At 35.3% G+C, this 14098-nt stretch overlaps 1 protein-coding gene across 27 annotated transcripts in view; it reads right to left on the bottom strand.

The window, feature by feature from the left end:
* Positions 1-726: 726 nt before the first annotated feature.
* Positions 727-14098, bottom strand: part of plekha7b (pleckstrin homology domain containing A7b) — a 104472-nt gene continuing 91100 nt past the window's right edge. For 21 of the 27 annotated variants that reach the window (XM_039656730.2, XM_039656729.2, XM_039656724.2 and 18 more), the window contains 2 exons: positions 12981-13144; positions 7436-8120 (listed from right to left, as the gene is read on the bottom strand). In XM_039656730.2, coding sequence (XP_039512664.2) covers positions 13002-13144 — 143 coding nt within the window. In that variant the 3' untranslated portion in view covers positions 7436-8120; positions 12981-13001. Of the gene's footprint in view, positions 860-970; positions 1004-7435; positions 8121-12980; positions 13145-14098 lie in introns of those variants that run through there. The other 6 variants (XM_089129605.1, XM_039656739.2, XM_089129612.1 and 3 more) reach the window with 2 other exon arrangements.

The raw sequence follows: 14098 nt of genomic DNA on the forward strand, positions 1-14098 counted from the left end.
CTGGTCTGGACCAATGTTCTGTCCAGCTCGTTAGAGAAAGAGGCAGCATTCATCACATTAGCATATCATGAAATGCTTTGATGCATCGTGAAATTCAAGCCTAGCCTATTAATATTTTAAAAAAAGCCTGCATAAAAATCAACATTTTTGTTACATTAAATTAACATGTGTTCTTCTCCAGTTCCGCATGTTTAATTAGGCCGCACTCTTCTGTCAAAGGAAATATGGAGGCTGCCATATGATTTGCTGTGATTACTTGAGAACTGGCAAACAACACTTCACAAATATATTTGTCTGGTAGATTCAAATGCCTCACAGAGGATGTGCGTATGAGAAGCCTCTATTAAAAACTCATTTCAGACATTTCCATATCTGCAGGAGCCATGGAAATATGCGTTTAATTAATGAGCGATACATTTTTAGCCAAAATCAGAACCGTGTCAGTGTTGCTCAATGAGACTTAACACATTGGATGAAGATTTCCCACAACATCTTCTATTTAAACCTTGCACGAAACAGCCCTGTTGTAGTCTGGTGGGTTTTAGCATCACTCAAGGGTCTGTGTTTAAAAAAAAAAAAAAAAGAGAGAGAGCGAGAGAGAAAATGACAAACTGCAAACCATTATGTGGCAGGAAACACAGGAAGAGGTACTTTAAATGTCCGTGGTTGGAAAACCCAATTCTTATTACGTTTATGAGTTAATGAACATTTTAATTAAACATAAAAGTATTGTAAAAAGGGCATGTGCATAGCTTAACTTGTCACATAATCTGATAATGATCTCCAATATCAATAATTAAGATTTCAAACTCTTTGTAGTTGCTTGGTCTTTGCATCTTCATCTGCATCGCTTGCATCTCTGAAACACAAAGATCAGTCATTTCAACTTATTACAAAACACCAAGCAGATACAATTATACCCTTAAAGGGATAGTTCACCCAAAAACAAATTTTGAAATCATTTACTCACCACCAAGTCATTCCAAATCAGTCTGACTTTCTTCTGTGGAACACACAATAATATATTTCATGACGAAAGATTATCTTCTGAGAAAAAATAAATAAATCTTATAACCATTATTGTTGCACACATTATTATTATTTTACCTTGTATTGTCACTCATGAAATGAACATAGTTCCATCTAATGTTTTTAAGGTTTAGTAATCAGGTTTTAGAATAAAATAATAGTGATTTGGACTCATGGCTGCAAACAAGATATTTCTTGTAAAGGTGTTCTTTAAAGTATTAAAACTGTATGTCCTTAAAAAAAAAGACTATTTAAAGATATGTCCATTTTGTTCTGTAAGCACAAGCTGGGTTGTAAGGTAACAAAAGCAAGAGATTAATAGCATAAAAGCGGTCATCATAAATCAAGCATGTTCCACAAGGTCAAACATTAAACAGTTTTGTCACTTCGAGTCAGAGGACAGAGCGCTCTATCTACCACACACTCCAAAATACAGTAAATGCCAGAATCTCAAAAGGAAGAACAGCCTAGGAAGAACTGCACTTTTACATTAAAGTTATGTAATTAAAACATGCCTCATTTGCATACATGCAAATCACCCCAGTCCCATTTGGAACTGCAAAGTGGGACACTCTGTTCTCATTTGCTGACCTAAATATTACTCGTCACTCTACATGCCATCAAAGTTTTGTATTAGTATTATAATTTCCTTTTAAGTTAACAAGGAACAGTTGATTAATTAAACGTTTAAATGAAAGAAAGCTACATGCTCTTAATTACAGTACATCATGACTGTGAGCTTCAGCTCCTTTACTCTAGGACGGTTTATGAATATGTTCTTTCCAATTTGTGTAAATCTACATAAATGTAAATCTAAATGACTACGTCCCAGATCCCCCGATGAGACTTTCGGATTTGATTTGACTTTGATCAAACACCAATGGTGCAAGACTTCCGTCCAAGTTTTACATTGGGACAAATCAACTCGCCCCGTGGTTCTGATCTGACAAATGCAGATTCACAGTTCAAACACGGTATTTCTAACACCATAACAGAGTTAATGGTTAACTGTGAATAATACATGGTAGATCAAACAAAATAAGCAGCAATATAACATTGGGCTTCTCAAACTCCTGAAGTTAACTTAAAGCAAGGCTTTTAATAGACAATTTTTCAATTCAGCAACCCACAGTCTTTGTTAATGGAGGGTAAATATGCACATGCACTTCCCAACCCATTTGAAAACCCCCTAAAGAAACATGTAGCGCAGAGCTGGTGCAGAAACACAACACTAGAAGCTTTAGGTGAGCCTCATTAAATGGTTTCATCAAAGATTAATTGGCAGGTTTCGCAAACACAGCAAGAAAACCAAGCCGAAGTGTTGTGTTTTTCTGCCTTGAGACAGTGCTTCGCTTTAATTCCATGTGAGAGGTGCAGCAAAAAAGGCTTCCTGAAGTTAAAAGAACTATTGGATCAACTGAAAAGCCCAAGGACATTTACCTCATTTATGTTTACAAAAAGCCAAATTCACTGTAGGTATTGTAAATGCCGGGCATTTAGGGAAAATGTTTCATTGCTTTGTTGCGCACAGCACTTTTTTTTTTACGCATGCAGAGGTAATCGTTTGTCTGGAACCATTACGTTTTTTCTCTCTCATCTTGTTTGAAGCAGAAAGCCAAGATGTTAGTCTTTGGTGAATAACATCTTTATTGTTGTCTAGAACAAACAAAGGCGGCTTGACATTTCGGATCAGGAGTAAATCTTTGCTCTGCTGTACTACTGAAGATGAGGCAGGACTCTGAGGTATTATCCGCCTACATTCTGTTCTAGTTTTATCTATTCTTCTGTTAGAAATGCAGGAATCTGTATAAAGGAACACTGAACGATGTTAAGGCGAACTCCTCAATTATTCAGCGTCTCTCACCAAACATAAAGATAGTAAATCAATGGTGATAAAAGAGCATAAGATACCATTTTAGATTCAAAGTACCTTTTTGTATTAGAATCTCACCCTCCCTTAGGTGAATGCATAAGTCAGATGGAGAAGCTATGAGGATCCCCGCCGTGTTGGGAACGCCACATCGAGACAACACAAAGTCTTAAAACACGGTAATTGAGTGCCTTTGAATTATTAGCACCCGGAGAGACGTGGATGGATCTAGAAAGGAGTGAATTTGGGATTTCACAGATGAACATCATTTGTTGGGTGCACACAATGGATATCATAGTGAATCTGTGATGTCCCTTCACATTTAAGAGTCAGGGAAATGAAATAAGAGAGAGTGAAGAAAGGCCGCATGCAAATCATTGGCTGGTAGGATGTCTAATGTGGCTTGTAACAATGTGGCTTCTTCTCCAGCTCAATATGCTCCTGTTCACCCATACAGGTTTGGCTGCAGGTGACCCGTTTTCAGTTTTTGGAAGTGCTTAGGGGAATGGAGAGAAACTGAAATGAGTTTAGAGAGACCAGACAGGGGTTCTTCATCCCCAAAAAAGTTTTCTGAGGAGCGATTTCTCCTAGATGTTTTCTTTTTTTCAATACACTACAGTGCTTTATATGCATCAATCACATGCCACATTTGATCAATTTATCAACATTTTATGTCCTTATTTTCAAAACAGGAGCAGACATACAAATTAAAGTAGTTCACTTTTAAAAAACTTTTGCTGATAAGTCACTCACCCTCATGTCATCCAAGACATCCATGTCATTCTTTCTTCAGTCGAAAAGAAGGTTTTTGATGAAAACATTCCAGGACTTTTCTCCATATAATGGACTTTACTGGTAACCAAACAGTTCAAGGTCCAAAAGACAGTTTCAGTGCAAACTGCAAACTGTTGAAAGGGCTTTAAACGATTCCAGATGATGAATAAGGGTTTGATCAAGCGAAACGATCGCTCATTTAAAAAAAAAAAAATAAAGTTTAAGTTTTATAAGCTCAAATGGTCGCCTTGCTCTGTTCTGTGATGCGCGTTCGTGACTCTCCTGTTCGAACTCGTTTATCAAAATGAACGAATCTTTTTTCGTGTCATTTGGTTCATTCAACGAACGAAATGAACGAATTGGCTCAGGAAAAGATTCATTCATTTTGATTTGAGCGATTGTTTCGCTTGATAAGACCCTTATTCATCGTCTTTAATCACTTAAAGCCCTTTGAACAGTTTGCAGTTTGCACTGAAACTGTCTTTTCGACCTTGAACCGTTTAAGTCCATTATATGGAAAAAAATCATGGAATGTTTTCATCAAAAACCTTAATTTCTTTTCGACTGAAGAAAGAAAGACATCTTGGATGACATGGCGTTGAGTAAATTATCAGCAAAAGTTTTTTTTAAAAATTGAACTACTCCTTTAAGTTTGATATTAACCACTTACTATATGAATTATAATGTAATTTGACAAATAAATGATAGTGAAAATGTTGTTATTAATTACTCACCTTAATGTTGTTCATCTTCAGAACACAAATGAAGATCTTTTTAATGAAATCTTAGAGCTTTATGTCAATCTTTTGACAATCTGCAACTACCACTTTCAAGCCTCAGAAAGGTAGTAAAGACATCATAAAATTAATCCATGACTCCAAGGATTTAATCTCAATTTCTTGAAGTGGCACAAGTGCTTTTTGCACAAACAAACAAAAAACATAATTCACCACTTTATTTACAAAATAATCAATCTCCAACACATTTTAACGAAAGCACCACGACGCATGAGCTGTGTTGGCACGAGAACGGAAGTTATTTAAAAGCACGTTAAATATTAATATGTTTTAAATTAACGAATGTCTACGGGTTTGGAACGACACGAGGTAGTAATGACTGAATTACATTTTTGGGTGAACTAACCCTTTAACTCTTTTCAACTGTGAAAATAATAAATGTTACTTGAGCATAACATAAGCATATTACAATGATTTCTGAATGATTTTGACACTGGAGACTAAGCAATAATGCTGAAAATTCAGCTTTGCCATCAAAGGAATCTATTAGGCTACATCTTAAAATATATTTCAATAAAAAAAAACCTTGGTGAACATAAGAAACTTTCAAAAACATAAAAAAATTTTTTTCAATGATCTTGATCTTTACATGATGTAAATAGATTTGAGTAATTATATGCAGTTTTCAGGAAAATTAATAAGCAATATAAAAGTCTATATAATATTAAATGTATTTAAACGACTTCTGAGGCTACTAATAATTTATGAAGAAAGAGCCGAACTGTATATTGTATTTTGTCACAATGAGTCAAATTTGGTCCTTTTAAAAATAAAGGCTATAATGAGAAATCACATTTGTACTGCAAAACCAGGCCTAAGTTTGTGTAAACATTTTGTTTTGTTTTGGAGGCATACGGTTGCATCCACACATTAGGTTCATGGATTGCATTGTGCCTTTGACCCTACAGGAGCAATCTGTGGTACTTCACTAATAAACCCACTTTGGCTTCTTTTGTGCACTGTTTAATCTCTGTTTATTCCTCGACTCGACTGAATAGTGGAATAAACCACTGGAGTTTTGTCAGAATCGATTCAAAAAGCAAAAAGCAGAGCTTTAGGCCAAGCTGTCAAACTCCAGGGTCAACAGCTTTCATTCTCAAGACAAGGTCAGAATAGTTAAAAACCACTCCGGCCGCTCAGATTTCACTTTGAAACAGGTGGCTATTTACAGAACGGAATGATTTGAGCCACTCCAAAACACATCATGTTCTGACAAATTTATGGAGAAATGCTGCACACAGTTTTAAGCTAATTAATTCAGTCACTTCTAGACATTTAGTAAACAGTCGCCTCCAATTCACCAGAGAGCATTTGGAGTAGTACTGTGGAGAGAACACCACCCAGATTCATGTCAATATTGACAAATAGTCTATACTCAACTGCATATTTGTAAATGATTCTTGGCAATGACTACAGCTCTTGCCATGGACATTATTACTGAAAATCCCCACAATCCTCCTGAGAGTTTTTGCAGTTAGTTGGGCGGTGGATAAAGAGCAATAATCCCCCCCTTTCTCTTCAATCTATCGTTCATTCATTTAAATGAAGGACATTTACAGTATTCACATTTAAATACAGCATTCCTTCAGCAATTCATAGGAACATCTATTCTATTCTATTCTAAACAGCCATGCATTCATCGAGAATTGAATCACATCGACACAATAGCACTTGACGTAGCCTACCAGAACTTCAGTATGGAATAACGCAGTGTGAATTGGATTGAACAAAGGTTAAATGTTTTTCAAACACTCAATGTCACAGAATCCTTGGACGACAAAGCGTCTAAATACAGTCGGAGGCGTACTTGCATATGTGTCTTTAAACTTCTTTGAACAAGTGCGAAATATTTTGTGCAGCATTAGCGCTCGAGACATTCAGTGCATTTAACAGAACAGGACAGAATTTGCATAATGGGTTTTTTCTTATTCTCTTTGAAATCCAGAGTGCGGAATAACAAATGTATATAAAAAAGCAGCCAAACATCAATAAATGGAAATGCCACAATTCTCTGTGGATGGTCTTGGGTGGATTTCTGCTGGAGGAGGAAAAACAGCCCGCTTATTGCAAAATAAGCAGAAAAGCGGATGTGATCAAACTCATGCCCACCAGGCTCGCTAATGCGTGCACACGCACACACACACACACACACACACACAGTAGCCCACCTCTCACTTCTTCTAATCAGATGCAGTGAGATGTGGCAGCTCCTGCTGTGGAGCTATGGGAGGAGCAGCATGTCTCACAGGTGCTTTCAAAGAACAAGATACAGCAGTGGAGAGACTGTAATTACTCTCCAATTACAGATAAAGATCTCACTTGAGGGCTGCAACACAAAGTGTCCTAACAGCCATGCAGACCCACTCACACTACGACTCAAAAAAAGTCCAATCAAGGCCGTCTTAGGAAATGTCCTTTGCAGGTACGATGATAATCGCCATCATGTAAAGGATGCTTTTTTTTAAATTGTGGTATTCAATAACACAAAAGTGGCAATGAATCAGTCAGCAAACGTGGAGTTGAAAAGGTCTCAATGTTGAATGTATTCTAATATTTCTCTAATACATTAAAGAATGAGACCTTTATACGCATTTTAATTTCACATAGCTCTCTACATTTTTGATCGGAATTTTTTAAGGACTGTGGCAGACTTTTTCACAGTATTATATTAAATTCTTATCAAAGCTGTGTGAAATTCGATTGTGTTTGTAACCTTATTCATCATATGGGCAATACACTTAATGCACATTTTAAAGGAAATCCTTGAAGCGGTGATGAGAGCACATTAAATAAGTTTCATAAACTTCTGTCAAAGTCATTTCAGAGATTACTGAGACTGAGTTGATGACTGCTTTTAATGCAAATGTAAAACCCTCAAATCATTTCACAAATACCTTATTTGACATCACTTTTCCTTTTGTAATTTCTCTTTCCTTGATAACTCAAACAGAATAAAAGACAAATAGCTTGTTAATATCTTTAATATTTACAATTTCTTAAAAAAAGAGAAAAGAAAAGAGAAAAAAAAGGATGTGGCATATCCCTCCCCAACCCGTTTCACACAAATCCTGTCTGAAAATATTCTTTTGTTATTTCCCCCCCCCAACTTTGTCAACAAAAATAAAATGCATTTGCAAGCTAACTGGAAACTGGCAGTGCTGGATACATAAAAATAATATTTCAAGTGATTTGGTGTAAGAATATCATCTGAATTGACAAAATACAATTAACATTTGACATTTTTGTACCTTTCATGTTTATAATGCATCACATTTATAATACTTTTTTTGTCATGTCAAACTGAAATCCATCCAGACGTCTGTCTTGCCTTGTGAAGTGAAACATGAGCTTTTAAACGTTCTCTACAATACGGTGCATATTAAAAGTGCAATAATGTATATAAAATGGCTCTCTATCTCAGGGTTATCATGGTTAGATCTTGCACAGCAGTTTCCACAGCAAAATGTCCATATCAAATAAAAGCTCTACAAAAATGCTTGTCAGAAGTGAGTTCCCATGTGAGTCCAAAAGTGCGCTAACGTCATCTCTAAATGTGAGCGATGTGATTCGATAAGCAGAGTTTAAGTTTGTCCACCACTAGTGGGGTTTTCAGAATGTGACAGCACCTCAATATCCAGACACAGCTTTGGCTAGAAAAGAGATAAAGAGTAAGAGATGTCAAATGTAAAGAAACAAAGCGAAACAAATAACATAATACACTTAAGGGGGAAAAAAGGGACCCACAAATAAGGGTGTACTAAAGTAACACATTTGTCAATGTGCTAAAAAGGAGAAAAAAAGTTACAGATGAAAACCATATTTTGCAAGTACTTAGTCTGTTAAACTCAACTGCTTTTTTTTTTCCTTTAAAAAAAATAAATAAATAAAAAAAAATAACATAAGCATTACCTTCAGGGGCGGATCTACCGGGGTGGGGGTGGCAGCTGCCACCCAAAGAAAAATCATTTCCACCCACATTTATCCCAGTATAAAATATAAATTTACATCGCATTTTCTGTACCGCATTTTAGTCGCTGCACTTTAATGTGATGACAAAAAATATCAACAAGCACTGTGCAGTCAACTTCCTTAACAGATATGACTCTTATGGTTCTTTTTCATCCACTTTCAGCGTGGATATATTTGACATCTAACAAAATAAAATGAAACCAATAAGTAGATCCCAATCGCAGAAACTAATAGCAGAGTTAGGTCTAGTTTTAACTAGATTTCCATTTTTAAATCGGCTTGACAAGGTCTTTTCTTAAAACAGTTTGGTGAGGATACACTCTTAGAAAAAAGGGTTCATTGGGGTTCTATATATGAAGCATAGGGTTCTTTACTCAACTCCAAAGGACCTTATATGCTAAAAAAGGTTCTATAATGACAAGAAAGAACCCTTTTGGCACAAAGGTTTCTATTATTCATTCATATATTACATTATTCTGCAACATTTTGTAGTTGTAATTAAATTATTGTTTACTAAACTGTTGTAGTAACTTAATATCACATTTTAATCATGCTGATTTTTGGAGGAGAACAACTGAAATGGCACTCTTTGTTTGATATTCATTAACTACATAAAATGATATAAATATATACATTTTCTAACCCCTATATCTTGAATTTTGTGATCATTCACATGCATTCATAAATATATTTTAAGGTCTTGATGTTTGTCAATAATATGAAATATTTAATCCGGAAAGGACAAAACAAATGATAATGAATGAACCCAAAAGGTTCCATATAGAACCTTTTTCCTGGTTACAAAGAACCCTAAAGGGTTCTTATTATTGAACCCTTAAAAAGGTTCTGTATAGAACCTTTTAGGGGTTCCAAATACAGAGCACTGATAGAACCTTTTAAGGTTCTATATAGAACCTTTTCTTCTAAGAGTGTAGACAATTAGATTTGTGTTCTGGGTTGTGGTTCAACTGTTGCTAAGTAGCTGATATGCAGTTGAGGTTCTGGGTGACCTTCTGTAATGCCCACCACATGCAGACATTTCCCCCTCTGTTAAGAAGTCTCAGATCTTTGATATTTAATGAGCTCAGGGACATTTAGAAAGTGTTGATGTGTTCTTAGTGCCCTGGATATTGATATTTTGTTTTTGTTGGGGTCCGAGCACCAAAGTTGATTTGGATACCCAGTGAATTTACGATGCCAACTACAAATTCTAAACTATCAGCCATTTCAACTGAAAGAGGAAGGTTGTGATATTAATGTCGTCCATAGAGAATAAGGATTATTAGAATAAGGATTATTTTAAGCCTAATGATTTTTTTGATGACATCAGTTTTCATTACTTAAAATGGAAAGAAATCCATTGATTTAGTTCATTTGTATAACTTACAAATTTTGTACATAGAAATCTGTTAAATGCATATATATTTAACTTTTATAGGCCTCAATAAAAAAAGTTGTGAGACATGATTAAATATTGCTTCCCATTTAAAATGAAAGAACAATTGTATTTATCCTTTTCAAGATATTCACTTTCATTTGAAATTGTCCTGTGACATCTTATGACATGTGATTAATCTAAATTGAAATGTTAAATAAGTCCACACAACCACATATATAATGATCACGTGCCTTACAACAGCTGTATTTAAAGATGTATTTTTACTTCTTGTTTAATCTAAATATGAGAGTGATTTCCTTCGACAGTAAGTTGCCGTTTTTTTTTTTTTTTTTTTTTAATGTGCGCTGCTGTAACCTGATTCATCAAACCCTAACTTTCAGTGAAAATTCAACTTTTCTGTAAAAACAACATCAGATTCATTCTAATTGTACTGCTGATCATACACATTGGTGATTGGACCCTAATGATTGCCTTTTGTGGTCATATTTTGATTTTTAACACTAGTAGATGTAGTACAGATGATATAGTATAATTTAAGTATACACTGTACAGTAGATCATTGAATGCTTGTTCGCTTTGGTGTTGCCACCCCTCACAGTCCTCTTGCCACTTTATAAATAATTTTCTAGATCCGCCCCTGATTACCTTTCAAAATAGCAGACAGGAACACACTCTCCACTCTCCTCCTTTCAGTGCAGCATATTACATAAAGACAATGTTGAGCTAAACACACTTCAAACATGCATGTGCATGACATGCATCATGCAGCTCAATTTCATTCGAATGCTGCTGAAACAGCAGAATAACACAGGCAGCTCAGGCATTGAGTGATTAAATGGACTGGCTAATAAACATATAAAATGTACAGCTATGAGGTGACTCGAATCTCTCGTACAGTATAATCATGGTGCGGTCCACAAATAACTATAAAACTGGGTTTATGACTTAAAAAAATTAAGATTTTAAAAAAAAATGGTCTGAAACAGGAGATTTTTAACCTTCAGAAAAGTTTATCGTTAACCTAATATTTAGAATATTAGTAGACTGTCAGTTTAGGGACCATTAAAAATAAGTGTTAGCAGTTAGCAGACAGTCTACTTACTATAATATTTATAAGTCAACTAATTCCACTAACCCCCTAATCCTATACCAAAGCTACTAATAGTTAGTGAACGGGGGTATTGCTATATGGTAAAATGCTCTTTTTTATGCTAGGTTAATTTAATTGTTAGATAATAGTTTATGTAATAGTTCTCATTGGAAACAACAAGATATTTGAGCCTTTATCACCTTAAAAAAGTAGTGGGACAAAAGTGTACTGTATTTGTGGACTGTGTAAATAAAACAGCTCACGGCAGGCATATGTCAAATGAGAAGGCATGGCGATGCACTGATTTAGGGCATGCTGGGAAGAAGCAGAACACACAAAGCAGGTGAAAGTGGAACAAACATAGTGAGTCATTCACACTTTTTCATGCACTGAAACAGCTTTTTAAAGAAAAGCACATCTAAAGTACTTCTAAATTTGTTAACGCTTTAGATTACAGCCTGGAAAGTACAGCGTAATTTTACAGCTTAACTTTTGGTAATTTGTACCTGTAACGTACTTAAAATATAAGTATTAGGGAACAATATTTTAAATTTGGGGAATAAAGGGGTAGTGTAAATATTATAGAACTAAGAGGTACTTATTCTACTATTATGATATAACAATCTTACATTTGGGAGCAATTTAGCGAGAACATACACTGCGTATCTTTTTGAAATAATGGTGAACCAGTACATTCTGCATATCTATGCATTTATTAAGTAATCTTTTAACAAAAGTCCACTGAAACGAAAACTATTGCAACATTTACTTAAATATTGGGGAAAGATACTCTTGTTTTATGTAGTGATGCTCGTTACCCTCTTGTTCCATGTAGTTACAGGGTAAGCAAAATAAAAATGCATACACACAACCTTATTTCACTGACTCGGAAACCTTTATTTATTATACAAGCACCACTTGTCATTGTCATTTTTAAAAAGCCGATACATTATATATTGGTACACAATTATTACAAAAAAGTATGCAGTGCATGTTCTCGCTAAAATGCTCCCAAATGTAAGATTGTTAATAGTAGAATAAGTACCCCTTAGCTCTACACTCTCTTATCTTGAATCAGTCGGCCCGTTCTCCTCTGACCTCTAGCATCAACAAGGCATTTTAACCCACAGGACTGCCGCATACTGGATGTTTTTCCCTTTTCACACCATTCTTTGTAAACTCTAGAAATTGTTGTGCGTGAAAATCACAGTAACTGCGCAGATTGTGAATCACTCAGACCGGCCCATATGGCACCAGCAACCATGCCACACTCAAAATTGCTTAAATCACCTTTCTTTATCATTCTGACATTCAGTTTAGAGTTCAGGAGATTGTCTTGACCAGGACCACACCCCTAAATGCATTGAAGCAACTTCCATGTGATTGGTTGATTAGATAATTGCATTAATGAGAAACTGAACAGGTGTTCCAAATAATCCTTTAGGTGAGTGTAAAATAGACTATAAATATATATATTTTTTAATTCTCCTGGTTGTTACCCCTTTATTCCCCAAACTTTACATATTGTTCCCTTATACATTTATAGGTACATTATAATTACCGCAAGTTACACTGTAAATTCCTCTTAATTACACAGTATTTTCCAAGCTGTAATCCAAAGCATTACCCTAAAGTTTTTACAAAACCCTGACTGCCATTCTGTTCTTTATTTCAGTCACAGACATTAAAATGGCGAAGCTCTTTGCAGATGGCAAAGCAAGTGTTGTTTGGCAACACAACGATAAGTGCTGCCTCTGTGATTCCCAGAGTCTTTGTTAATTACAAACATTTCACAAGACAGCATTTGTTTATGGCATTCTAGGCTTATCAGTACACAAAAAGCCAATTTGCACACAATTTACACACCTCTCTATCTCCAGATGTGAAGGCAGTTGTTAGAGGGGGGCCAATCTACACTACTCATGAAGTTACTCGTACAGCACAAGCCTTGATGAAGCACAATCATGCAGCATGCAGACAGAAAAGGTGTCAAAAAACACACACGGAAAAATTAGCAAAAGCACATTAGCGTGCTAAGCGGTTAGTTCTTACTTTGTTCTTTGTTTGCTCTGATTAGACAAAGGTGTAGTGAAATCCATTGCTCAGGGGAGGGGGAGCAGATTGAGCCGTAGAGACGGCAGCAGGAGTGGGGGGAGGAAGAGGAGGAGGTGGAGGAGGTTGAGGGAGTGAGGTGGGACTGTTAACCGGCGGTGAGGCTAAAGCAGAAACAGGAACAGAGGGGTGTACAGTAGTAATACAGAGAGCTAGTGACACAGTTAACTGCTGCTACATAATACAAACAGCTTTTTGTAGGTACAAAAGACTGGTCTGAGGTCATCAACACGGTCAAACTTAAAATGATAGTTCATCCCAAAAAAATTTCCTCATTTACTCACCTTCCTGTCATTCCAAACCTGTATGACTTCCATTCTACCAATGTGTAACGCAAAGGGGGACCTTTTAAACAATGAGCTGTACTGGTTGCTCTTGCTTTCAAAAAGGAAGTAAAAAGCACAATAAATGATCATAAAAATGGCCTGTATGATTTACAAGCTTAATACAAAGTCTTTTGAAGCCATACAATGACTTCATGTGAAGAACAGGTTATTGATTTCCTGAAAATCTTCTGCAGTAACTCTCAATGGCACATTCATGAGAGACCAATTTGCGTTAGATTTAGCCTACTTAAAAATAACTAAAATTTTAACTTTAAAATAACTAAAAAAGTATTAAAGAATTAATACTTTTATTCAGCAAGGATGCATTAAAATAATCAAACACGACAAAAAAGTATTTTACATTATTGTTACAAATATTTCCGTTTCTATTTCAATTTTCAAATAAATGCTGTTTGTCGGAACTTTATTTAAAGAATTATTTTTAAAAAAAAATTAATTGGATTTCCACAAAAATATTAAGCAGCACAGCTAATAAGATAATAACATAATAAGAATGTATCTAGAGCACCAATTCAGCATATTAGAATGATTTCTGTGCCATCAGAGGAATAAATTACATTAAAATATATTAAAAATGTTATTTTAAATTATATATAAAAAAAAATTAACCTTTTTACAGTATTTTGTATTTATGATCAAATAAATACAGCTGTGGTGAACATATGAGACTTATGAAAAGCACTGACAGTGCTTTTGAAACCTTTTTAAAAC

The sequence above is a fragment of the Pimephales promelas genome, chromosome 1 (genome assembly GCF_988280905.1).
Source record: "Pimephales promelas chromosome 1, fPimPro1.hap1.1, whole genome shotgun sequence".
NCBI lineage: Eukaryota > Metazoa > Chordata > Actinopteri > Cypriniformes > Leuciscidae > Pimephales > Pimephales promelas.